At 50.7% G+C, this 26,643-nt stretch overlaps 1 protein-coding gene across 2 annotated transcripts in view; it reads right to left on the bottom strand.

Moving 5' to 3' along the window:
• The window catches only part of DOCK2 (dedicator of cytokinesis 2), a 401,087-nt gene that overhangs the window by 61,941 nt on the left and 312,503 nt on the right, over nucleotides 1-26,643 (bottom strand). For both annotated transcript variants that reach the window (XM_066342684.1, XM_066342685.1), the window contains exons 30-32: nucleotides 20,427-20,505; nucleotides 10,590-10,690; nucleotides 10,423-10,481 (exon numbers count right to left, since the gene is read on the bottom strand). In XM_066342684.1, coding sequence (XP_066198781.1) covers nucleotides 10,423-10,481; nucleotides 10,590-10,690; nucleotides 20,427-20,505 — 239 coding nt within the window. The remainder of the gene's footprint in view (nucleotides 1-10,422; nucleotides 10,482-10,589; nucleotides 10,691-20,426; nucleotides 20,506-26,643) is intronic.

Genomic DNA, 26,643 nt, shown 5'->3' with positions numbered 1-26,643 from the left:
GTCGGCCGAATGAGGACATGTCTTTGTCTAGCTCGTAACCTCACTGGCTGTGTGAACTGGATAGGCGCGTCGTGTAAAACTGCCATAGCAACGCCCACCTGTTGAGAAGACCATGTGGAAATATGAGCGTGTATGCTTTCAGCACAGCACCCGGCAGGCTCAGTGCCCAGCGCCTGGACAGTGTGGTTAAAGGGCGCTGGCGCTGGACCGCCTGGTTCTGTACAATGACTCCACCATCAACTAGCTTTGGGGAAGCTGATCTCACCTCCGGGGGCCTCGGTGTCCTCCTCCGTAACACGGGAGAACAGCGGCATTTATCAATATTTCGGAGCGCTGCTCTGAACAAGTGAATGTTTACGTATCGTCTATTGCTCGGGACGCGGCACACTTTATGATAATGTAGGCTGCCGCTGTGGTGCTCAGCCAAACTGGACTACAAAGGGCGGCCCCGCTGTGCAGAACTGAGCGGACTCCCCAGAACAGACACGTCAGCTGTGGCAGAGAAGGGGACGGGAGAGGGGCACCGAGGGACGTGCCGGGCTCCCAGGGAGCGAGGACAAGCGCATCCGAGCCACCCTGTCATTGCAGCTGACACCCGGGCGTTTCATCAGCCGCTGCCTCTTCCTCCTTCTGAGTTTCGGAGCCAAGAAGCCCGTTTTGTCCGTTGTCAGGACGGATCAGGGGTAGGCAACCTTTTTATACCTACCGCCCACTTTTGTATCTCTGTTAGAGGTAAAATTTTCTAACCGCCCACCGGTTCCACAGTCATGGTGATTTATAAAGTAGGGAGGTAACTTTACTTTATAAAATCTATAAAGCAGAGTGACAGCAAGTTAAAGCATATAATCATAGTTACTTACCAAATATTTTATGTCTGATTTTCGCTAAGTCTGGCAGAATAAATCTTTATAAAACAACTTACTATAAGGAAATCTATCTTTTTATTTATACTTTGGTTGCTCCGCTACCGCCCACCATGAAAGCTGGAACGCCCACTAGTGGGCGGTAGAGACCAGGTTGACCAGCACTGGGACAGATGCTGGTGATCTTCGCCTGGGACAGTGAGCTCCCGGGGCGGGCGCGGGGAACTTGGGTGGTGCAGCAGGCAGGCGTAATAGCCTGGTGCCGCTGCTTTCAATTAAAGCGGAGGAAAGCAGACAAGAGGGAAGGCGGCAAGAAAATGACTCTTCATTCATTCAGCCTTGAATTCAGAGTATTTCCCCAGAAATCGGTTAAAAAAGGCATCACCGTAGGAACATAGTCAGAGAGAATGAAGTGGTGACGTTGGGCAGAGAGTGGCGTGGAAGATAAGGGCGCTGTCCAAGGTATCAGCTTCATTTTGGGGGATGCGTTTGGATTACACTCGAGCTTCAAGGCTTGGTTTGGCCCAAATAGAAAAGAAAAGAAAAAAAAAATCATCTCACTTTCTTGCGGTTTTATAGTAATTGCTAATCTAGGTTTCTGATTTCGTCCTTCAGGATCCTTTAAACCCACAGTGGAGTTTTAGAAATTCAAAGTCAAGTGCAATAATAAAGTAGAAGGTAAATGGGAAACTGTCAGATAAGCCACCGCGGAATAGGAAAATTGCTTATGCAACAGAGGCCTTTAGCATCCTGGAGGGCGCTGGGCACGATAAGGATATATTTAAGGTGGTTTAAAATAAAGCACAGACATGCCGTAGACCAGGGATTTCTTTGATACGTTTGACCTGCATCCTTTGCAGTCAGTTGATGTTTGGAAGAACAGGGAAAAAAGGAGAGAGAGAGAGATGCTGATTTCTAAATACATGGTCTCAAGGGCCCTTACAGTGCCCCATAAAGAAATGTTATTCATTCACATCAGAAATGGAATTTTAGCACATTGGATGTTGTGTTTAGGTAATCCAACTGTGTGCGTGTATGTCTTTATATACTAAGATGCATATGTGTGCACGCACACACACACACACACACACACACAGAATATATCTGTGGCTAACTGAATGCAAACTCATTTGGAAAAAAAAAAACGCATCCTCATTCAAGAGACACACCTGCTGCTGTATCTTACAAAAAGGAAAGGGAATTGGTAAGAGGGTCTATTTCCCATAACGGAAGCCGACTCTCCCTGGGAACAGACACCAACTAGAAAAGGCTTTGAAAGGCAGGATGAATCCGAAGGCCGGGTGGCAGGGGCTCTGGGAAGGGCTGCGGTGGTGAGGAGCCCAGGGGGGAGCCTCGGGTGTGGGTGGGGAGCAGTCCGTGTCCTCGGCCCCGGGTCTGACCTGTGCCGGGGCCTCCCTGCCATGCCTCTCAGGGGGAGGCTGTGGGAATGAGTGAGAAGGGCACTCAGGAGACGCCCTGGCCAAACGGGGAAGCAAGAGAGGGGGCTGGAAAGAAGGGAGGGAAGGAGCAAGGCAGGAGATGATCATGACCTGGGCTGAGAGTGAGGTGGGGCAAGCCGCTGGCCTCAGGGAAGATGGGGCCAAGGGGCACTCTAGCTGAGAGGGCGTGGCTCCCGACCGGCTGGCACAGACTCTGCAATGAACAGGAACACGGGCAAGCGAGGGTCCCCTGGATTGCAGAGTCCTGCCAGCCTTGTGGGGACTCGGAAATAAAGCTGGGCTCCTCAGAAAAGGTCGATCGTTCCGTTCAGAAAGTGAAGAAAGCGCCCCCATCCCTGCTCCCCCTCACCGCTCGTCGGCTCTCCGCCAGGCCCTGCAGAATCTCTGAGCCCCCAGCACCCAGGTCACATCCCCCCACCGCTGCTCCACGCCGGGCGGCTTGGTGCCCGCCAATGACCTCCCCCGAGCCTCTGCTACCTCATCTGTAAAATGCAGATGATAATAATCCCTGCCTGGTCGAGTTGTTGAGAAGCTTACAAGACTTAATATAAACAGAGGGCTTTGCATAGTGTCCGGCTCATTAGAGAGGCTCAGGAAGTGTTGACATTGGTTGTGATGACGATCTTGGTGATCGTCAGTCGGATAAGCTCAGCCTGTGCCGGCTTCTGGAAAAAAGCAACATGGCAGATGTGGTCCAACCTCGGGGAGCCCACTGGAGCTTTTCCTGACTTTCAAGCTGGTCAGTTTATTTCACCTCCTGGGGAATGAGCTGACCCGGGGTGAGGGTCAGGATAGATTTATCTTCTCTCCCGTGGCTGACATTCATAACCCTCCAAACCCTCCTACCCCATCTAAACATTCTATAATCCGTCCTGAAGGATATGTGAAAAGCCCCAGTCTGATCATGCTGACCCACAGTTTCCAAGCCTTCAGTGGCTTCCGCTGCTCATGGGATGGATCTCTCTGCAGGCCAGTTTGGTCCGACACACCCCCTCTGTACCCCATCTCGTCCCCTCACCCCCCTGCCCTCCCTCCATCCTCCGCCGCTCCTGCTCCCCCTCCCTCGGGCTGCACACATACCCTCCCCTGCCCACCATGCTCCTCCCTCCCTCTCCTTGACCCCATCCCCACTTTGAACCTCTCCCCCAGATGCCCCGCCCCCCACAGGTAAATCCTACTCGTTCTCTGAGGTCATTCTAGCCAACACGGAAGCTACTGGCCACATGTGTCCTCTCTGAGCCCTTGAAATACGGCTAGTCCACGTTGAGGCGTGCGGTAAAGTGTATGAAACCCGCTAGATTTCGAAGAATGAATACTGTAAAATAACAACGGCAAAATGTACCGTATCTCAATAATGTCTTGCATGGATTACATGTTAAAATGATAACACATTGGAATAATGGGGTTAAAATAAACTGTATCACTGACATTAATTTCACTGTTCCTCCTTTACATTTATTTTTTTTTTAATGTGGACGCTGGAGCCTCTAACTTCGAGTGGGCGGCTCGCGCCCTGGGCGGGAGTCCTCCACAGACTCTCTGGGTGCCCCAAGCTTCGGCGCGACAGCCGCTTCCCTTTCGGGACCATAACTGAACGGCTCTGCAATGAGTAGGTTACTGTTGGAGGTCAGGGACTGACCCGCTGACCTGTTTTCAGCCGTAGCCCCGCCCAGGCACTGACATCATGCCCAGCAGGGTGCTTGTTTTAGTTTCCGTTGCTGCTGCTACGACTCTCCACGACCTGAGCGGTTAACGCAACCCAGATCTATTATCCCACACTTCTGGAACTCGGGGAGCCTGAAACGGGTTTCACTGGGCTGAAATCGACGTGTGATCAGAGCTGTGTGCCTTCCGGAGGGTCTAAGGAAGAAACCGTTTCCTTCTGTTTCCCAGCTTTGAAAGGCTGCTCCCATCCCTTGGCTGATGGCCTCCTCCTCCATCTTCAAAGCCAGCAGCATAGCTTCTTAAAAAAAAATCTCTCTGACTTCCCTGCCTCCATTTTTCACCACTAATTGCATTGGTTCCACCCGGATGGTCCAGGATACCCTCACCATCATCAAGATCCTTAACTTAATCCTGCCTGAAGAATCCACTTGGCCATGTATAGTAATATGTGCACAGGTTCTGCGGATTAGGAAATGGACATCTCTGGGGAGCTATTATTTTTGTTAAGTGATTGAATGAATAAGTGGATGGATGGATGGATGGATGTATGGATGGATGTATGGATGGATGTATGGATGTATGGATGTATGTATGTATGTATGGATGGATGTATGGATGTATGGATGTATGTATGGATGGATGGATGTATGGATGTATGGATGTATGGATGTATGGATGGATGGATGTATGGATGGATGGATGTATGGATGTATGTATGTATGTATGGATGGATGTATGGATGGATGTATGTATGGATGGATGGATGCTCCTCTCCTCCAAGCTTTTCCTATTTCTTCCCAGCAGTTTCTTCCCGAGCCAAAGACGCCATGCTTGCTTAGGCTGGTTGCTCTCCCGAAATACCTGCCTTTCCCCCTTTCTCTCAGTCCTGACATGGGCCAGCTTGAGGTCTAATTCAAGAGTCATTGCCCCTGATGGAGCCATTCTTATTGTCCTCGCTTAGGTATCTCCTGTTTGCCTGAACTCCTGAGTCTCCACCATGTATTTCGCATTAAAGAACATACTCTTGGTTTGTTCTTTAACTCTAGGTCTGTTCTACTTGTAGATCTAGATTGGCTCTTCCTGGCGGGCAGGGTCTGTGCCTCATGCTTCCCCAACTCGCCCGCCCACCCTTCCCTGGAGTTCAGCGTGGAGCTGGGCTCTCTGTAGATGCTTGAAATGTGCGACCCAGTTGCTCTCACAGCTCTGCCAGGAGTGACCGCCCCATAAGTGAGGCCATCATGCCAGTCGCTGGAATCTTTCTTTCCTGCAAAGGCTGTTAACAGAGCAGCCCGACGTTAAACCTAAGTGAATTTGGAGTAGTTAAATGAAAAGTCATTTTGACAAAATGTGTACCGCTTCACTCCAAGCAGAAACAAATATTATGATGCAACATTATCAGGGAAAGTACATTACATTTGGCATCTTCCCAGGATCCAAAGACACAAATGGCATTAACCCGTTAGTGGTAGGGTCCTGGCAACAACGTGTGGTTCTTTGCCCCATTGAGACTTCCCTGAACCTACCCTCTCTCACAAAGTACACACACACACACACACACACAATCTCTCTCTCTCTCTCTCTCTCTCTCTTTCTCTCTTAGTCTAGACTTTCCCCTGAAGCATGTTAAATAATCTTCATCTCTGAGATTATCTTTGCAATTAGCTATCTTATAATCACAGCATTGCTCAAATCTCTCCTGATGAGAAGAAGATGATGATGATGCTGATGATCATGGTGATGATGCCCTGATTGCTTTGGGCATTAAAACAAAATTGAAAAACTTAACATGCATTATGATCTACTCATTATCGGTTGTCTTTGGAAAGAAAAATAACACAGTAAGTTCGCCGTCTCCCAGCCTTTGAAGATAATTTGCATAGTCTGAAAAGAATGATTAGGACCTTGACCTCGGACCTTGGAGTTGGAGGTCAAGAGACAGGTTCTTTCTCCTCAGCTTAGACCCTGATTTGCTGTTGACCTTAGGAATGTCCCTGTGCCTCTCCGGGCCTTGGGGACCTCACCTGTAAAGTAGTCAGGGGGTTGAGTTAGATGACGTATCAGTTATGGATGAACAGAAGTCTGATTTCCACGGCTGAGCTGGGTGAATTCTGCTTTCGTTTTCTTCTTCCATGTGGCTCTTGTCTTCATGGCTTCCAGGGGGCAGGTGCATTTGGGCATCTGGTTATTTCCCAGAAAGAAAGGGGGAAGGACTACGGGTTGTGCTCCTTGAATCTGTCCCACTCCCTTTTGTTTCATCTGGGGGGGGGGGGAATGTTTTCCTGTAGACCCAGCAAGTTTGTTTCTGTCGATTCTCATCAGACAGAGTTGGGTCACATGGCTGTCACCTGCCGGATGACATTGATAGCTGAGCAAATTGTGACCGTGAAAAAATAGAAATGGGGCTCAGTTAACCAGGAAGAATGGAGGATGGCTGGGGTGTGGGCAGTCCGCTGCGTCGGCCACGGGCAGCTTCTAAGCTTCACTGTGTCGTGGCTACTCTGCAAACTGCGCTATCATTTCCCAGCGCGTGGCTCTCGCGGCAGCGGCCCCCAGTGTACACACGGATTCGTCCTGGTTTGCATTAGCAGGGCTACCTCATTAGCATACCGGGAGGAAGCAGGCTAATACGAGCATCTGGCAGAAGGCAGGGTGGGGAGGGCTTGGGAAGCCAGCCACTGACTCAGCCGGTCTCCGCTTCCTGTTCTCTTATCCCCGAGGGGACCGGGCAAGGAGAAGCAGCCCGGGGAATGAACAAGGAGCAGGAAAACCCCTTCAGGCTGATGATCTCCGTTCCTCTTCCTGGGGGTCCAGCCAAGTGGGGAGGTGGGTGGCCATGTTTGCAAAAGCGTCATTCGCTCATGCTCTCGGCAGTGGGCATCTGTGGCTTTGTGTGACCTCTCTGGATGTCCGTAAACATTTTATCCTGGGAAACTCTGCCTCCCTCGATGGTTGCGGGCTTGGTGGGAGTGGGAGTGGGGTGGCCACCACACAAGGACGGCCAACAGACTGGTGTCCCCTGGAGACTGGATCTTTAGCGGACTGATGCAGGAATAGGATGTCCTGAAGGCAGAGCCGTGTCACCTGCCCTGGATCCTAGAGTGACTCTGGCCCCGTCCTTCACAGCCTGGCTCCGCTCATTCTTCCTGTAATTACGGATCAAGGCGGCCACAGGCAGCGTCTGGTTCTTGCAACCCTCAGACCCTGACTAGTTTGTCTTTTAGTTGGCGTTAATTCATCCTACAGGTATATGGAAACCGCAAGGCATCTGTGATGCTTCAGGATGAAAACTCTAATCCACTATGTGACCCGTACACACACACCTCTTCCCCTCTCGGAGCCTCAGTTTCCCCCTTGGTAAAATGGCGGGTTATATCAGAACTCGAAACTTCAAACTATGATCTGAAGTGCTTCAGGATTGTTCCCCGGAAAATCCTCAAGGGGTCTACGTGGGGAGCTCAGGAGCACCCTATTATAATGGGCAACAGGGCCCCGACCCCATTTCAATGAGAATAGCTCAACTTTCATCCAATTTACATATTGAGCATGGGATTTTTTTTTTTTTTTTATTGGTTCTTGGCTAAAAATAAACGTTGGAAAAATGCTGGACAATACAATCTCTAAAGGGCGCTTCCAGCTCTGCTACTCTGTGATTCTAAGCAGGTGGACTATTTGGTAACATCTTTTCATTCATCAGCATAATTGGGAGCGCGGGAACGCCTGCCAAAACGTAATCCATATCTAAATAAAATCTTCTGTGTGCAAAACAACGGCAATGAAGGGCATTCGGGAAAGAGCCGGCGGCGGGGAGAACCGGAGGCAGACCGAGCCGATGCCCGGCGGGCAGTCCTGGCCACGCCAGGGGTGCAGATGGGGGAGAGGCCACCCACCGGGGCTTCAGCCTGTCTTCGTTATTCTCAAGCAAAACATGCCGACTCAGAAGCAACCTGAATCTGGGCCCTGTGTTTCCCTGGGCATCGTCAGTGTTTCAAAAACTTGCAGTTTGTTATTAATATTCATAAATTGGAAAGTGCATTTAAAAATTCTGTTTCCTGGCCTCTTTGGAAAACCAGAAGATGGGTAACAGACAGCAGCAGCCTGGCATTCTAATAGGACAGCAATCAACCACAGCCAGACAGCCACGCCCCTTTAGCTGGCACATCTGCTTCCCTTTGGTCCGAAGGGCAGTTGCTCCGTCCCAAGCTCCCGACCCCGGGGGCCAGGTGCCAGCGACCAGGTAGGCCTGCGCTTGCTTTATGCTCTTGTGGGTTGTTTATTTATTTTTTTTCCTAGTGCAGAGGAGTGGTAAATAAAACATAATATACTTCTTATGTTCCTGTCTTTATGCGATGTGGAGAAACAAAAGATCGATTGAGAAAGGCATACTTTTCTAGAAACACAGGGCAGAGATGGCATTTCCTTAGGACAGTGGTTTTCAAATAGGGGTAGCTTTGCACCCCCCCCCCCCAATATTCTGATCCTCCAGCCCCCCCCCCCCCCCGGGAAATTTGGTCATGTCTAGAACCTTTTTTGGTTGTCACAACAGGGAAAATGCTATTAAAATGTAGTGGGTAGAGGTCAGGGGTGCTCCTAAATATCCCACGATGCACAGAGCAGCCGTGCAGCAGAGATGTATCCGACCCCACACGATGACAGCACCCTGTTTTATGGATGTCTGTTGGTTTAACATCCTCCAGGCCCTGGACTCCTTTACGCCGCCTGCCTGGGCCCTGCCCCTCGGGCCCTAGAGATACAGGCCTGGCATTGATGACTAAGGAGCCAGAACAGAGACATTACTTTCCGTCCTGACGGGGCAAGGGTGAAAATGATGATAACAATTGGGACATAGGTGTGGCCTCCACGGTGTCAATCTCTCAGTTTTTGCTCTTATGGTCCTTGCAAGCACCCTGGGAGAAGAGGCAATTCCTCCAGCTTAGGCCCAGGGCCAGTTGGCCCCCTGGTTTTGGGGGCTCATAGCTTGTCAAGGACAGGGCAGGGCCCACGGCAGGGAGGTGGCAGTTTGCTCCAGGCCCGGTTCCCAGTTCTCCCTTTGGTCTCGTGAGCTGAGCCACAGCTCTCCTGTACACAGTGAGTGCTCTTCGCCGAGTCAATGCTGCCAGCAAGCGCAGGACCCAGACCTCATCTGTCTCCTGTGCTCCCGCCGCAAACACGGGCCTTGCTGGAAAGGGCCAGAAACTGATGCCCAGGAAACGGATGGGGACTGAAAGACACTGAGAGGTCAGGGGAAGGAAGAAGCAAGGTCGAGGAGGTGACTGACGTTGAATCCAAGAGACGGGCACGGTCCCTGCAAGTGTCTCAAGGGGAGAGGGGCAGCATCGAGTCCAGGACAGAGCAGCTCAGCAGAGTCGAGGGGGGCTCCAAAACTCAGAGGCGGGAAGAGCTCTTGACTCATTGCTATTCGTCCACCCGCCCCTCCCTCCCTTCACCCGGTCAGCACATGGTTATAGAGCGGGTGCAGCCCTTGAACAGCGTGTGGAAGTCCCGGGTTCGATTCCCTGTCAAGGCACACAGGAGAAGCGCCCATCTGCTTCTCCACCCTTCCCCCTCTCCTTTCTCTCTATCTCTCTCTTCCCTTCCTGCAGCCAACGCTCCATTGGAGCAAAGTTGGCCCAGGTGCTGAGGATGGCTCCATGGCCTCCACCTCAGATGCTGGAATGGCTCAGATTGCAGTGGAATCAATGCCCCAGATGAGCAGGGCATCACCCCCTGGTGGTCATGTTGGGTGGATCCCAGTGGGTTGCATGCAGGAGTCTGTCTGACTGCCTTCCCACTTCTAACTTTGGAAAAATATAAATAAATAAATAAATAAATAAATACGATCTCCTTAGCACAGGCCTGACTCAGACTCTCAATAAAAGGCCTCCCTGATTCCGTCTTCCTCCCTCCCTCCCATGATACCGCTCAGCTCAGACATGACTTCGGTAGCTCCCTGAGGCAGGGGCCGCTCGCTTCTGGGGCCGCCTTCCAGCTTGAAGCATGTCACAAGAGACCCTGCTCTTCCACAGAACCAGTTCTCCCCCCTGAGGTCGGAGGGTCTTTTGTAGATCGCAACATCACATAAGAAGCGGGATGCAGGACGGACGGCCCACCCATCAGAAGCCAGCCCGTGGGTGACGTGGGAGGATGTGAGTTCCCACGGCAGGTCTGCCCTTCCTCCTCCTTCTGATAAATTCCGACTTGACCCCTGAACCCCTCGGGGGCACCAAGCGGAGCAGATCCTCGGCTGTTTGGGGGGTGGGCGGTGGCCAGGGGCGCCGTCTCTCAGCAGACACTTACTAAGGAGCCGGGGTGCCTACAGTGGTAAACTGTTATTTCAAGTTCCCACGGCTGGAACCCCTGTGGCCTCTGACAGATGGCCCTCGAGAAGGCGCCTGGCAGGGACAGATGTGTCCGTCTGGGTGGGTGTGCCTACTCACCGAGCTTGTACCACATATCGCGGATGGAGAAGCCAATGAGCCGTCTCATGTCGCCGTACCTAGGAGGAGCAACGAAAGAAAACACGTCGGCCTCAGGCCCCCTCTCAGAGGTTCTCGTGAAACGCCCCCTCCCCTTTTAGGGGAGACCCCAAAAGCAGGCCACCTACTTATTCAGGATCTTGTTGTACTTGGCGTGCGAGAACTGCTCCAGCTGCAGGGAGTCCTGAGTGATGAAAGCCACGGCCAGATGAAAATAGTTATTCCACAGCTGTGAACGAAAGCAGAGGGAGAGCCGTCAGGGAGAGGGGCTGAAGTGGGGAGGCACAGTCGGTGCTGGGTGATGTGCATAATTTATGAAGATGGCAGGAGACAGAATTCTGTGCGCCGCAATTGTCTCACTGGCACGGAGCTCGAAATGAACATCCCAGCCAAAGCGAGGACAATGGAGGGATTTCTCTGGGCGCCGACCACGTCCCCCTCTCTGACGACAGGATTTGGGCGAGGAGAAGGACTTTAGGACTGCTTTTTGTTTTGTTTTGCTTTGCTTCATTTTTTTTTTTTTTTTTTTTTTTGGAAGACAAATCACTCTCCTCAGCTGGGTGTCTTGGTGAGCTGGTTCCTCAGCCTTAGCGTTAGACGGGGGTGAAGTATCTCAGGGACTCAGTCTGTTTGGAAGTCCTCTCGAAATTAACGTGACAGCTCACCCGACCGGCCAGCCACCCATCCTGTCTTAGAACATTTTGTCTTCTCCTTACCCTCAGTCAGGTCCAGCGTTTCAAAAACGTGGCCCCAGGCCAGTAGCCTCACCTAGAAACTGAAAATGCAAATTCTCTGGCCCCCACCCCAGACCCAGTGAGTCGGACCCCAGGAGGCTGCGTGTTTACAAGCAGGCCGGGTGATTCTGATGCTCACTGGTGTTCAAGAGCCACCCAGAACCCAGCTTAGCTATAGGCTTGTCATAACTTTCATGTCCACACGATCTGTTGGTGCTAAACGCAAGGAGGAATACCAGAAGCCACTCCACTAGCTCGTGGCGAAACGGAGGCAGCAGAGGGTTCAGCGCATGGCATGTGCTCTCCAAAGGATTCTCCACAGGGACAGCGGTACGGACACAGCCTAGACTCAGAGCACCCGAGAGGGGGAGACCTGAACCAAGGTGCTGCTGAGCCTCAGTGAGCCCGTCTGCAAAGGGGGTGCTCTCTAACCCCAGTGTGGATGCTGTAGTCAAGGTGACACGAGATGATGTGTTTGTTTCAAGGGCACGGATCTCAGCAAGAGCTCGAAAGCACTTGTTAGCCTCATTGTTCTCTTCATCATTCCAGCGATTCCTTTGGTACCAAAGCAAATGGTACAACCCGGCTCCTGGGGTGCTCAAGAACCAGTATTACAAGACCCCAAAGCCATGCATGGAGCAGGTGGAGGACAGCTTTGCTGGACAAAGCCCACCCACCTTCAGCCCCCTGTCAACACTGGATGGCAAGAGAAGAGGTCACTGGCTAGAGAAACCGTCTGCCATTAAGACCTTCCTCCCTAATTCAAAGATGCTCATCGGAGGGTTCAGATGCCAAGACAAAGTAAAAGGTTATCAAGGCTCCACGCAGTCTTGATAACAGCAATACTGCTGCCCCGGTCTTGCTTTCAAATGGGCATGTGGTTCCAGTTTCAGAAAGAAGCAAACAAATACTCCATTGTTATCCCTGGCCAGGCACACTCCCACGCCTCCCTCCTTCCAGCTCTCCGTACTGGGTCACTATTATTAGTCCCATTTCACAGCTGAGGAGACTGAGGCAGAGCTGGGATCTGAAGCCAGGCCTTCTGCCTGACATCCAGAGCCCTTTCCACACGTCGCCGTTAGTCTTTAGCAGAGGACACATTAACACACGTCTACCGAACATCTACGTGCCGGGTGTTGTCATCACGTGAGGTCAGGGCAGGGGTCACACAGACGGCAGTCCCTGCTCTCATGCTGCTCGTATTCTGTTCGGGGAAGACGCTTTCTTTTCTCAAAACTTTAACTCCCAGAGTTCACAAGACCAAGCAACTCGTGGGGTGCAGTGAGGTCACCTCCTGTCTTGTGGTCCCTATAGAGTCAACTCTACCCATAGGGGCCAGAGAACCTTTTAGAACAAATCAGGTCCCTTCCTCAAAGTCCTGCCAATGCTGCCACAAACCCCCCGGGAGCAGGTCCCCGGCCCTGTGTTGCCAGGGTAACCTCCTCTATTCCGACACACCGTGCAGGCCGGGTCCTGGAGCTGCCCAGCCTGTCTTTCCTTCCGGCGTCCCCATGACTTGCAGGATTTGAAAATGTGCTGATCTGGTCTGCTGAGCCCGGAGCTCACACTTCCTCCCATGTAAGACCAAGATATGAAACAAAGAGCCAGGAAGGGGGAAAACCGGGGCACGGAACAGGGAAAGGGTCCTTTGTAAGGTGAGAAATTTCTGATTTGGGGGAATCTCATCAGAGTCATCAGGACAGCCCTAGATGAGAAAGTAATTTGAATTGCTGTTGCTTTTGAGAGCGAATCCAGAACTGTCCCCCCAATCTCTCTGGCAACACACAGACATGTCAGATCTAGGGGCGCCTCTCGCTCTCCCCCCTTCCACCTGACTTAGTCCTTTGAAAACATTTTCTCTACCCCCCTCCATTCCTGATTTTCTTTTTTTTCATTTGAGGTATAATTCACATATCATAACATTCACTTTTTAAAGTGTATAATTGAGTGGTTTTTAGTATATTCACAAAGTAGTACAACAGTCACCTCCATCTGATTTCAGAACATCATCATCACCCCCAAAGAGATACTTTCTGCCCGTCAGCCACCATCCCCCATTCCTCCCACCGCCCTCCCCCCTCCCCCTCAGACCCTGGCGACTGTGGGTCCATTCTCGCCTCTGCCCAGTCCAGTATTTCACAGACATGGAATCATAAAACACATGACCTTCAGCTCAGCCTAACGTGTTCAAAGTTCGCCCACGAGGGCACATGTATTGGTACTTCATTTCTTTTGATGGCTGAACACCCTTCTGTCAGAGGGCTGTTCTGCATTTGTGCTTATCTGCTCATCCACTGACGGACATTTGGGGTTGCTTCCACTTTTTGGCTATTGTGAATCATGCCGCCGCGAGCATCTACAGATAACGCTTCTGTGTGGATGTATATTTCCAGTTCTCCTGGGTATATATATGCAGGAGTGGTTCTGATTTTCTTCTGGCTTTCCTCCTTGGAGATCTTTGTGGATCTTGAGACCACAGAACTGGGGTCCTCCTTTTCTTAGTGGGTCAGAAATGGTGACCCTAAGCTCCGCCCCCACAGTCTGGACTGCCTTTGGAACTGAGAAAGGCTGTGGCGGTCGGTGGCTCTGGGCGATGCCCTGAGAGCTGAGCAGTCCTCAGTCTTGACCCTCCCTTGGCTTTGCTCCTGAAGAACAGGACCAAGGGCACTGACCTGCCTCTTCGGGCCTCATTCATTTTCCAGAAGTTTCACCCTCAGCAAACTGCCTGTGCCAGAGGGCCGGTCTGCTCAGACCCCACAGGCACAGCACGAGCGTCCTCGGCTCCGCTCGCTGTGGTCCTCATACCCCCAGCATCTACGTCCTATTCTTTTAGCAAAGCACATCTGCATGTGAACTGAGTAGCGCGCAGTATGTGCAAACACAGACTGGGGTCCACTGTTATGCCGCTGCCCTCGGGCTCCACTCACTTCCTGCGACAGACGGTACCACCCAGCGGTTGCGGGCACAAGCATCAGCATCTCACAGACGGTATGGGTACCAGTTCTTGCTCTTACTAGCTGGGTTCTCTTTGTTGTGCTTGACCTTTCTGAGCTTCTTTTTCCTTACCTATAAAATGAGGACAACAATGGGAACTACCACAGAGGATTGCTGTCAGTGCTGGATGGAATAACGTGAGCATGAAGGCGCCCACCGCGGGCGTGGCACCCGGCAAACACTCGCTAAATGGAACGGTGGTGCTGGCAGGGGCGCTGCTAAGAGTCTTTATTTGTATGTCCTGTCTTTTCCAACCGTAAGCTCCACAAGTACCAAGGGTCCTCTCTGCCATTTAGTTGTCTTCCTGATGCCATATTCAGCACATAAGCTTAAATGTAGCTGAGTTCCGGCAAATATATATAGTTTGATCATCATATTGTTAGAGAAATCCTCCAGTTGTTACCAAGGGTCTCAGACTTTTTCTTTCCTCCCTGGCCCAAGCTGCTGGGTGGCATTTCTACTAAAGGACCCAGCTCAGCTGGCTCAGAGAAGCCTGAGGGCCTTCTGTAAAACACGTGACTTCCTTATCCCAAGCGAGGTGAGGCAAGTTTTGATTGGGAATTTAATATTCTGAGGTTATAGGACAATAGATGGTTAGAGCCAGGATAAATTTAAGGGTTATCTGATCTAACGCCCTTATTTCATAGATGTAAACAGTAAAATCCAGCCAAAATCATATTGCTTTTGAGTGTAACCCAACTTTAGTTATTTTTTAATTAACTCTCAAAAAAATTTATAAAAGCCATACAGACATGGTAAAAAAAATAAATCAAGGGGTAGAAAAGATGAAATAACAAAAAGTTATTTCCATCCTACCTTGCTTGGAAACTCGTCTAATTTCCCAAAAGGAAATCTTAACAATTTCCTGGATTGTTCCAAAAATTATTTATATGGAAACAAATACCTGTATAGACATTCTTTTTAATAGTCTGCTGTGCTTTGCTATTTTCTCATAAATCTATTTTGCAGATGTTCCCATATTAGCCTATATAGATCTGCTTCATTCTCTTTTTTTTAATTTTTATTGCTGCATGATATTCTGTTATAAGGATGTACTTTCATTTTAACCAGTTTCCTGATTTGTAGACATTTAGCTTGATTCCATCTTTTTTTAAATTTTTTTCTTCTTTAAGCATCAGCGCTGTAACCGACATCCTGGTTTATACATCCTTATGCAGGAGTGACTATAACGTTGTATCCACTGCTAGAGTTGCAACTGTGAAGACACAGGGTCTGTGCAGATTTTGTTGTTGTTTTTATTAGTTGTGTTTATTGATATTCTGAGGTTGCCTTCCGGGATTCCAGTCCGATTCCCAGCTCCATTATCATGCAAGTTACCCTTCATCTCAGAGTCTTGTTTTCCTCCCCTGGGTAACGGGGCTAATAGTATCAAAAAGGGGGCAGTTTGTAAGAACTAAACAAGGTCGCTCTCTGCCTGGTAAATTCCTACTTGGTCTTGTGATCTCAAGTAAATGTCATTTCCCGGGAAACCTTCCGGGCTCTCCCAGACTGAAGGAGGTCCACCCATCATTCACCCCCACTGTACACTGCTCACAGGCTTTATGACATATTTGAAATGGAACTAATTGTTTCTTGTCTCCTCTACTGGATGTAAGCTTCCTACAGGCAAGAGCCTCATCTTTTTATTCATTTTCGGTATCCAGCATCTTGTATTGTGTTGAACCCAGCACTTGTTTAGGAAACAGTTGTTGAATGAATCCATTAATGAGCCCACACTCGACAGGAATTGCTGTTAAATCCGACTGAGAAAATCTGAGACTTGCTTTATTATTCCACCCATTGTACAGATCGGGAAAACCGAGGCCCTGAGAGGTTAAATAGCTCGCCCAGGGTCACATAGATACAGAATGGTGAAGCTGACATTCGAATCCAAGTTCATCTCACTCCAAAATTTGTATTCTTCAACCATCCTGCTCTGCTAAAATCACGTTTGTTTTCCTTTCTCAGTTTCTTTTTAAAAGCCTTTGTTGTTGGTTACGGTTTTCTGCTGGTTCATTGGACATTTATACAGCCTTTACAGCAGACAGATCAAGGGCTTTGATCCTATAAGATTCTTTCTAATGACCTTGAATTATTATTTACCCCAGATTCCAAGTGAGAAAAAGAAAACAGTGCCCAGCACATGGTGTTGCTGAAATGCCATCAGCGTGCGCTCCTCTGAGCTACAAAAGTATGGCTGCCGTGACCACTCGGGGCATGATGTTGATTCTAGGACTTGGAAGGTTCCAGATATGGACTCAGGTTAGGGACATCAGGTCAGAGTATTCTCTGGGGCCTCCAGCTGAAGCAGGCAGGGCTGAAAAAGCCATCCCAAGCATGTGACCATCTTTCTGCCTGGTGGAGCCGTCCCACCACGGGCCTCTCAGTAGGTGGCGCTATGGCCTCTTCATGGCTTTGATGAATGCTCCCTCTTTGTATGGGCTCCCTCTTGTTCCTTCTCCTCCTTTTTCTTTTCTTTTTCCAAACATTACTGGATACATTTCCCATAATGGAGACCAAGCCTGCCCTCGTTTCTCCTCTAATGCCTGGGAATATTCCGGAAGCTTCATTTCACAGGTTTCTCCAGTTCAGGTTCCAAAAATGATCCCAAGGTGGTCTGGTGCCCCAAAAAGCTAATCCAGACATGGCTCCAGGCCAAGGCTGGAATGAACAAACACAGAGCCAATTAGTACTTCCCAAGGAGAGAGGCCCATCTGAGGAGCAATCAGACAGCCGCCTAAGGCAGGAACAGCTTTCCTGGAACCAAAGAGCACATCCAAGGTGTAACTGCTGATTCCTGGTCCAATCAGCGTTTTCCTACATGGAGCATCTAATCCTCCAGCCAATCATCACACAGCTCTCTCTATCCCGGGACCAGCAAGAGCTAACAAGGGCCAACGGTGTTTCTGTTTCTGGGACTAAATGGAGCCGTCTCCCAGATTCAAACGGCACCCTGTTTCTAAGAGGCAGTACAGAAGAGTGGATAGCGCTTGGCTTTCCTGATAGCTCTGAATCCCAGCCATCCTACTGAGGTGTTAGATGACCTTTAACAGAAATATCACCCACTTTTCTGAAGCTCAGTTTATTCACCAATAAAATGGATTTATTCCAACCTAATAGGGCTAACACTAGCATCAGAATGCCCTTAAGTAGATGCCTATAAAGGTTAGCCACCTTCTTCAAAAGCCTGGCTGCCGGATGATGGATTTACAGCCTCCTACACCAAGACTCCACGATCCTTGAGGGCAAGACTGTGTTCTGCTTTGCTTCAGAATCGCTCAAAGCATGTTGCGCTAGCCAGGACCCGTGAAAATTACTCTTAAACAAAAGTCCTTGCTGAGCTGAATTAGCAATGCTCTCTCTGTCTTCCTGGACCAGGCAAACAGAGGCGAATGCTAAGGCCCAACCTGGAAGAAATGCAAATGATCTTAGCCCCAAACAGAAAACATCATTTTTTAAATGCCCAGGTCCTGTCACCTCCCGAGTGGCACCACAGAGCGCCTTGCTTTTTGCCCTTTGCATCGTGAAGCCACGGTTACGGAACAGACATGAGGGATGATCTCGCTGCACCTGTCTGTCCTCTGGACAGCGGCCGCCGAGGCCAGCAGCGCCTAGTGATGGGTGCTGTTCTGCCAAAATTAAAGGCATAATGAATGAGACGGGAAGAAGGCACCGAGACATGTTCCAGGCCTGGTACGGAGAACAAATCCATGCTCCCACGGGGTGAGGAGAACGAAGATACCGTTGAGAAATGACCCTGTTCTTGACAACTTTCTAATGAATATCTGTGGACGTTGCATGAGAAAAAGAGACCTTCCAGCCTGTCATGCTGGCCGCTTGACCACACTGCAAAAATCCTGGGGGCGTGGCAGCTCTAGGCAAAGTTGTGGTCACCAGAAAGATGCCTCCCTACAGTCCTGTTTACCCAGAACTGACATATGAGTTCCCAGACCTGACACATTTAGGACCATCATCATCATCTCCATCAAAATGATAACAATTAGCATAATTATAATGAGCTAATATTTACTAAATAGTTTCCATGTTCCCTGGACACATTCTAAGAGTTTTATGCGACTTAATTCACTTAATCCTCTCAATAATCCAATGAGGTAGCTACAGTTAGAGTCATAATTTGATATTAAGGCAACTGAGCCACAGAGAGGTCAGGTAATTCGCCTCAAGTCACACAGCTACAACCTCAAATAATCCATGCAGGAAACCCCCACTCCTCTGGGCACCTCTCAGGCGCCGGCTTTCTTTCGGGAAAGCAGGATGAAACCTAAACATTGGCTTCAGGGACTAAAGCTGAGTCTCTCTGGCAAAGTTTCCCCCTAGGACCACGGAGGTGAGCTGGAGGCAGGAAACCGGGTCTGTGGCTGTCATTGCCGGTGCCCACAGAAGGCGATGCACAAACCAGCCCTCTCGTTTATCAAACCGCAGTTTCCCGGCCCAAACGCAGCCTCGCCACCAGCCCGAGGTGAGGTGTGTTGTTCCCGGCTGTGCCCCCTCCGCCTCCCGCCCCCACGGAGCACCGGCCTTGTTAACTCCCCTGGAAGCACTCACAGCCGGAGCCTGCAGAAATCTGGCTGCATAGGAAGGGCATCAACCACACCTCCCCATTCAAACGGCAAAGTGACACGTGTTGTTCCCATGCCGATGATTTATAACTGTCACCCAGACCCGGCCAGGCCCTCCAGCAGAAGGGGCAGTGAGGGCCCGTGTCTCGCATGTGCCGGGCACTCTGGTGGCTCTGTGCCAGCCATGCTCTGCCTTCGTCCTGACTCTGCAATGACACGCCGTGCGACTTCGGGCTCTCTACTCGTGGCCTCGGAGTCCTGGTTCCCGCATCTTTCCAGCAGCAAAAAAAAAAATATGAATAGTGACTAACATGTAGGGCACTAGTAAGGGACCGAGAAGATGAGGCCCTGAATGCTTCCCGGGGGACGTGCAGGTGCCTACCGGCCGTCAGAAAACAGCCGTGACTCTGTCGTCGTGACCCTTGCGGTCCAGTTGCCTGGTCTGCGTGCACGGCAGTGGGAGAGAGTCTCCTTCAAATATCATGTGTATTAAATATGGATGGGCTGGTGGGCTTCCTCGGCCTCAGGCCGGCCACCACCTTCCCAAGGGGACCTACTGTGCGCTCGGCACAGAGCGGAGTGTCTGTGAGCAAAGTCTTTGCACTCACGCAGCTTACGTGCTACAGGAGGCAAGAGAAAGCCTGCTCGTAGACAACACGGAGGACGTTTAGAGCTTTGAAGAGGCTAGAGCAGGCTAAGGGGTGACAATGACTGTGGGGTTCGGGGGCTCCTGAGAGGAGTCAGGCAGGGGAGGCCGCTCTGAGGAAGAAGTTATGTGAGGGGAAACTGGAGGGGCCTTACAAGTGAATATACCCCAACAGGTGCCTCCAACCATTCCAATTCTGCAAAAACCCGGCGAAGGGGCAGAGGCAGGTGTTGTAAACGTCTGACAGGTGAGTCAGCTGAGGCTCCGATGGGGTCCAGGCCTTGCCCGAGGTGGCGCAGCTGGTCAGAGGCCAGAGCCCAGCAGGAACTGAACACTCCAGACAGCGGGCAAAGGATGCCATTGTCCAGGTCACTGGCTACTCCCTAAGCTTGTGCTGCAAGAGAGGGTGGGGATCAGGGACGTCCCCAGAGGGGGACCCCCTTTGGGGGACCTTCTCTCATATCTCCAGGCAGGGGTAGCTACCTGGATTTTTCCATAAGGCTTTGAAGAGTTGGTTTTGAGTGGGTGTCACCGGATTTGCCCCGGGGACATGCCTTAAGGGCCTGCATCTCAGAAGTCCTAGGTCTTGTCTGAGCACTAAAACTGACTCCTGGAGGGGAGAGGAAGTCACAGAGATACACTCGAGGGCTTCATTTTTCACTGTCTGTGACTGGCTGCTTTCAGAGGCTCCAGTGAATAGAAAAGGGAAGAAATGTGACCCATTTTTAAACGGTGGTGCACACTCTGACAATCAACAAGCACAAGTCTCCTCTTTGGCGCAAGATCCACGAGGCAGTCACATTTGCGTATGTTGCTCGGTTACTGACTCTCTAATCAAGGTCCCGATTCCCAACCTGGAGCACTTCCCTCCCTGCCACACCCTCTGAGAAGCCCCCCAGGACACGGGCACCCTGTGTGCGCACGGGGACGCGTCTGATGGGGCAACGAGCCCGAGATGCTGGAGCTGCCCTGCCTGGGCCCCCGGAGCCACCTCGGGCGTCTCACACTTACTTGGAACTCAAAGTTCGTGTGTTCCAGGAACTTCTGGTTCATGATTTCCGCAAACTTGTTGATAGCTCTCAGGAAGACCCTGGAAGAGGAGAGAAGGTCACTGGGGCATGTGAGCACTCTATCTCAGGCCCCCTCCCCTGCCCCGTGCTCCAGACCAAAGATGCCCTCAGAGAGGGCCCCAAAGACTCCGGGAGAGGTCGGCTGACCCGGCGTAACACCTGCTTACACTGTAGACCCGGGGCTATGTTTGCCTGGCTAGAGTGCAAAGACCATCTGTTTGACTTCCTTTAGAAAATCCATATTGCCTTTCGTATAAACTATTACATGCTTAGGGCAGAAAAGTTCACGCTATCCAGAAAGACAGAAAGAGAAACCACCCCCTCCCTAAACAAACAAAAACACACCACCCAATCCTATCATCTAGAGCAGCGGTTCTCGGCTTTAGGTGACCCCTGTGTTTTGGTCGTTCGACCTCCGCCGGGGTCGCGACCCACAGGTTGAGAACTGCTGATCTAGAGCAAACCACCACCACCATCGACATTTGGATGAATATAGTTTCAAAGGTCTCCCTACAGGTATACGCACAAGTGATATTTTGCAGATACTGTTTCGATGAGTTTTGATACATGTTGCCTCACAGCCTGTCTTTTTTACTCAACGATACTGTGTGCGTTCTTTTCATGCTGATGAACTCGGATATAGATCATCCCTTTTGATCGCTGAAAAGCATTCCCTTGCATGGGTGTGGCACAGTTCATTTAGCCAGTCCCTTGTCGCAGGACCTCTGCGTTGCTCTGCCGCCTCTTCTGGTATAAGCGGTGTGTCGACCATCACTCGGCTCTGTACACCTTGTATCCCCTTTCTACACACCTCTTCTCCAGTCTTCTCCTCAGAGCAGTGACACTGATCGAATGTTATGCACATTTAACAGTTTGGTACCTGTTGTCAAATTCTGTTTCTTCTTAAATGTCTTCCTGTCCATCCCTTCCACACCTTCTTCCTGACCAGCTCTACTAACCAGTCTTGCAGGCTCCCATCTGTTGCCCCTTCAGCCTGGAGAGCACCTCACCCTACAGGCCAACTCTGATCATATTAATCACCCACCTCAGTGGCTCCCCCTGCCCTCGGGATAAGCCTAAACTCTTTCTTTTGACAGCCAATGCCCTCCATGATTGGGCCCCAGCCTTCTTTTCTAGACTCATTTCCCACCATGTCCTTGTGACTCTGTTTCCCCGAGTACACAGCCACGCTCTTCCCTTGCGCAGAACACCCTTCTCCTTCTGAGCTCTTTAAGGGCAGGGTCTGCTGCCTCCCTGTGTCCCCCCAAGGGATACTCGTTGCAGTTTCCTGTCCCAGCATTCATCACGGTCCAGGATGATTCACTTGTGTGACTCAGTAATGTGTCTCCTCCATTGTACTTTCTCTGAAATCTGAGACTCCCTTCATGATCTCATCTACTCTTCAATCTGCATGTCTCCCCCCCCCCCAAAATTTACATATCTTCATCTCTGGCCTCTCCCTGAGCTCCAGTTTGCATTCAGGTTCTCAGCAGCAGTGAAGTAAGTGATCAGTAGATTCATAGATTCCGCATCAGTCATTAGTTTAATTGTTGTCCCAAACCTGTTTCCAACTCTCAAAAGCCACTGCAAGAGCCATAAATTGGTCAACCCCCCTGTGCTGATGGTGGGGACCAGTGGCAGATAGGGTCTGGGGGATAATAAATCAGATTCCCTCACCCCCCTTCTCTCTCTTAATTTTTCTGCAGCCACCCTATGGGAATCAGAATACCACCTAACTTTGGCTTCTCATGCTTGAGTTTGGAAAAGTAGGTCTTTTGACTTCTCTTTTTTCTTCTTAAAAAAAAAAATTCTACTTGAAGCCTAAGCACTAATATGGTGGAATGCGTTAGAATGAAAACACATTCAACTCTTTCTGGGATTTTCAACAATGAATTTGAATTGCCGCAGTGGATAGAGTGTTGGACTGGGATGCAGAGGACCCAGGTTTGAGACCCCGAGGTCGCCAGCTTGAGCGCAGGCTCATCTGGTTTGAGCAAAGCTCACCAGCTTGGACCCAGGGTCGCTGGCTCCAGCACAGGGTTACTCGGTCTGCTGTAGCACCACAGTCAAGGCTTATATAAGAAAGCAGTCAATGAACAACTAAGGTGTCACAATGAAAAACTAATAATTGATGCTTCTCATCTCTCTCCATTCCTGTCTGTCTATCCCTCTCTCTGTCTCTCTCTCTGTCTCTATAAACACACACACACACACACACACACACACACACACACACACACACACACACAAAGACCAAAAACACCACAAAAAACAAAGCCATAAAAAAAAGCAACCAAGGCCCTGGCCGGTTGGCTCAGTGGTAGAGCATTGGCCTGGCGTGTAGAAGTCCCGGGTTCGATTCCCAGCCAGGGCACACAGGAGAAGCGCCCATCTGTTTCTCCACCCCTCCCCCTCTCCTTCCTCTCTGTCTCTCTCTTCCCCTCCTGCAGCGAGCCTCCATTGGAGCAAAGATGGCCCGGGCGCTGGAGATGGTTCCTTGGCCTCTGCCCCAGGCGCTAGAGTGGCTCTGGTCGCGGCAGAGCGACGCCCTGGAGGGGCAGAGCATTGCCCCCTGGTGGGCGTGCCGGGTGGATCCCGGTCGGGCGCATGTGGGAGTCTGTCTGACTGTCTCTCCCCGTTTCTAGCTTCGTAAAAATACAAAAACAAACAAACAAAACCCCCAAAAACAACCCCCCCCCAAAAAAACCAAGTTCACGATCAGTTAGCGAGCCAAACACTCCTGCCCCTGGGCAGTGATGGAATACAGGTCTACAGGTCAGTAGCCACCACAGCCACAGTTACCAAGGACGCGCTCTGTGCTCAGCACTTCGCATGGATTCTCTCTTTCTTTTTTAAATTCTGACAGTAACTTCCTGGGTTAGATAATGTTTCCATTTTAGAGATGTGAGTTTAGGTAATTTTCCCAGTAACCCAATCAGTACACGTGGAACCCAGGGTTTAAACAAAGATATGTTGCCTTCGGAACCTCAGTTTTGAACCACCACGCTATTCTGTCCACAAGGAAATCTCTGTAATTCTGTTCAACCCAAGTTGCAAGCTCCCTTCTGTAACAATAGCAACGACGGAAGTATCATAGTTATCACTCATGAACACTGTGCTAGGTGCTCTGCAGATATTATTTCATTGAATTCAAGGAATGGGAGTGAGGTAGGTGCTGTTATTATAGCCACTTAACGGAAGAGGGAGCTGAGCAGGGGAGAGATCGGATCATTTCGCCGCACGCACACAGCTCAGCAGCAGCAGAGCCCAGACCCAGTCTCAGCTTTGTCTTTCTCTAAAGCCTGTGTGATTAACCAGGGAGGGACACTGGCTCCCTTGAGACCAGCCTGCCTGCCTGGTCTTTGGCACTGGGCATGCTCCAACTCACGCCCACCACATACAGAGCCTGGCACACTCTGTCCCGGTCAGCCTCCTGCTCTGCCCATAGCTGAGTGGGCACAGGGCCAACACGACTCAGGCAGTTTTCCTTGGGCGGCCAGCAGCCTATGAGTGATCTGGGGGTACCGGGCTTGGACAGTAGTAAATCTATCCTTTCTTTTTCTTTAATTTTTTTTTTATATAGTGAGAGAAGGGGATGCAGAGAGACAGATTCCCACATGTGCCCCAACAGGGATCCATCTGGCAAGCCTACTAGCGGGTGATGCTCTGCTCATATGGGACCTTGCTCTGTTGCTCAGCAACTAAGCTCTTCTTAGCACCTGAGGCAGAAGCCAAGAGCCATCCTCAGTGCCTGGGGCCAATTCACTCCAGTTGAGCCATGGCTGCAGGGGGCGGGGGGAGAGAAACAAGAGAGGGAGGGGTGGGGAAGCAGATGGGCACTTCTCCTATGTGCTCTGACTGGGAATTGAACCTGGGACATCCACATGCTGGGCTGACGCTCTACCACTGAGACAGCTGGCCAGGGCCAAATCTATCCTTTTTAGACAGTCCAAAAGCAGGACAACCAGGGAGAATGCAGTGAACCTGGGCCCTGAGTGGAAGCCATGAGCAGATGATTCTGTGAGGAGGCAGAAGCCACGGGCGAGGGAGGCCAGCTGCTGCGAGCAGGAAGAAGTTGGCAGAGAGAGGAGCCAACCCCTAGGCTGGGATCCTGAAAACCGCTCATCACAAAGCCCCACTGCAGCTGCTGGACCAACTCCCCAGCTTCCCACTTCCCGGGCGGCAGAACACATCCTTGTCACTGGAGGCAACCAGGGGTCCCTGCGTTCCGTCTCCCGAGCAAGGCTCAGTGCAGCCACGAGGCAGTTCCGGGGCTGGGCGCGGGGGTGGAAGGTGCACACAGACTCCAGCAGGGGCCGGGGCAGGCCTGTCCCGGGGCCCATTCCCGCTCTGCCACTCTCCTGTGCTGGGGCCTGGGGCTGGCTGCTTGGCCTCAGGGAGTCTCGACTGCCCTGTCCGCGAGATGAACCGGGTGCGAGGGTCCAATGAGACGCCGCGTATGAAGCCAGACGCCTACTGCCTGGACACATGGGAGCCCTCAAGACAAGTCAGTGGCTGTTTTCCTTAACTGCCCGGCCACCTTGCTGCTCTGAGACAGGAGGATCCGAGGTTGAAAACATTCCGATGTGACAACCGACCCCCACCCACAGTCTCCATGGTGTGAATGGAAGAGGGAAGAGGAGGCGGTTGGGCCCTTTCTGGTGAGAATGCCCAGGGAAGAGGAGGAGGGCGAGCCCTTTCTGGTGAGAATGCCCAGGGAGAGAGAGGGCTCTCTGACCCCCACTTCCCTGGCTGCTGTGGCTCATGGCACGGTCGTGGGATTCTACAGGTCAAAAGGAAGATGTAAACAAACGAGCTGGGAGAGGAGTTCTTATTCCTCCCTTCCCAGTGTGCTTTTTGGCTGAGAGGTTAGCGTGAATCAGCAGGTCCCAGCTCAGTGTCAGGGCGTGGCTCACCCCAAGCGCCTTGACACTTGTGTAATTTGGGATGCAGCAGGCTCCTGGAATCTGGTGGGATCCTGTGGCCAGCTGGATGCCAAGGCTTGGTAAACTGGGCTGGGTAAGAAAGTCAGGGAGACCTCCTCCTGGGGTGATGATGAGCTGAGGGAGGTGGGGTCTGTGAAAGGAGGAGGCACACTCGTTCATGTAGGAGGCAGGACTGGAGTGGGTGTCTGTGATTTGTCGGCACGTGGATGGAGCCACCGCACGATTGCTGGGCACTGCCCTACTCAACATCCTAAGGTCGCCTCTGTGACCCTACTACGGGCCTGTTATGTGCCAGGGACAATGTTAGACCTTGAAATATGTCATTGATAAAGGCAGACAAGACCCATCCCAGATTTGCCCCTTCTGTGAAATATTTGGGATATTCCCAGACCACAGGAATGTGAAAATAAAAATAATAGCTAACACTTAAAGAAAATGCTCTCTACGTGTTAAATTACTCTATGTGTAATATGAATAATACATATTTTTTCGCTTCATTTTGGTCCTCACAAAATTCCTTCGTGATAGGTACTATTATTAGTTCCATTTTACAGTGAGAAAAGCTGAGTCAGAGTGACTAACTTTTGCCCAAGGTCGTGTAACTATTAGGTGGTAGAGGCAGGACTTGAACCCTGGCCATCTTAAATCCTAATTTTCTGGCCATTCTCTGTGCTCTGAACTCACTACAGTGACTGCAGCACTCGGTCATAGTTCCCTATTTACTGTCTCACCAACTAGACTGTAAGTCCCCTGTCTTCAGGGACCAAAGCATAAATGAGTCTTTCCACTCCCTAGCACCCTGGGTGGCCAGGACACTCAAGAAATACATACTGGTTGATTCCATTTAGAGAGACTTTACGGATGTGTATAAATCCTCAAGCCTCCTCAGACTGTTGGATTTCCTAACTGAGGTACAGATGGAAGAGGAGAAAAGAGGTTTCTAGGCATAATTTTGTTAATTTACAATATTATAAAGAACTAGATCATTTAAAAATTAAACATGTCATGTAAATCAGACCTTACTGAATGCTGCATCTTACCAAAAAGAAAAATGCTCCAACAGGCGGTATTTCTTGCAGTAGACATGGGACTGTGTCTGCATACACAAACAGCACCCAGCCGAGGAGACGCTCAGATTCGGAAAGTGTCCTTCCCTTCCCCAACAAGCAGATACCGTACACAGGACGAACGCATACATATATAAATAATAGA

The sequence above is a fragment of the Saccopteryx leptura genome, chromosome 6 (genome assembly GCF_036850995.1).
Source record: "Saccopteryx leptura isolate mSacLep1 chromosome 6, mSacLep1_pri_phased_curated, whole genome shotgun sequence".
NCBI lineage: Eukaryota > Metazoa > Chordata > Mammalia > Chiroptera > Emballonuridae > Saccopteryx > Saccopteryx leptura.
Note: the sequence above shows the minus strand (reverse complement) of the source record. Positions and strands in the feature narration are given on the sequence as shown.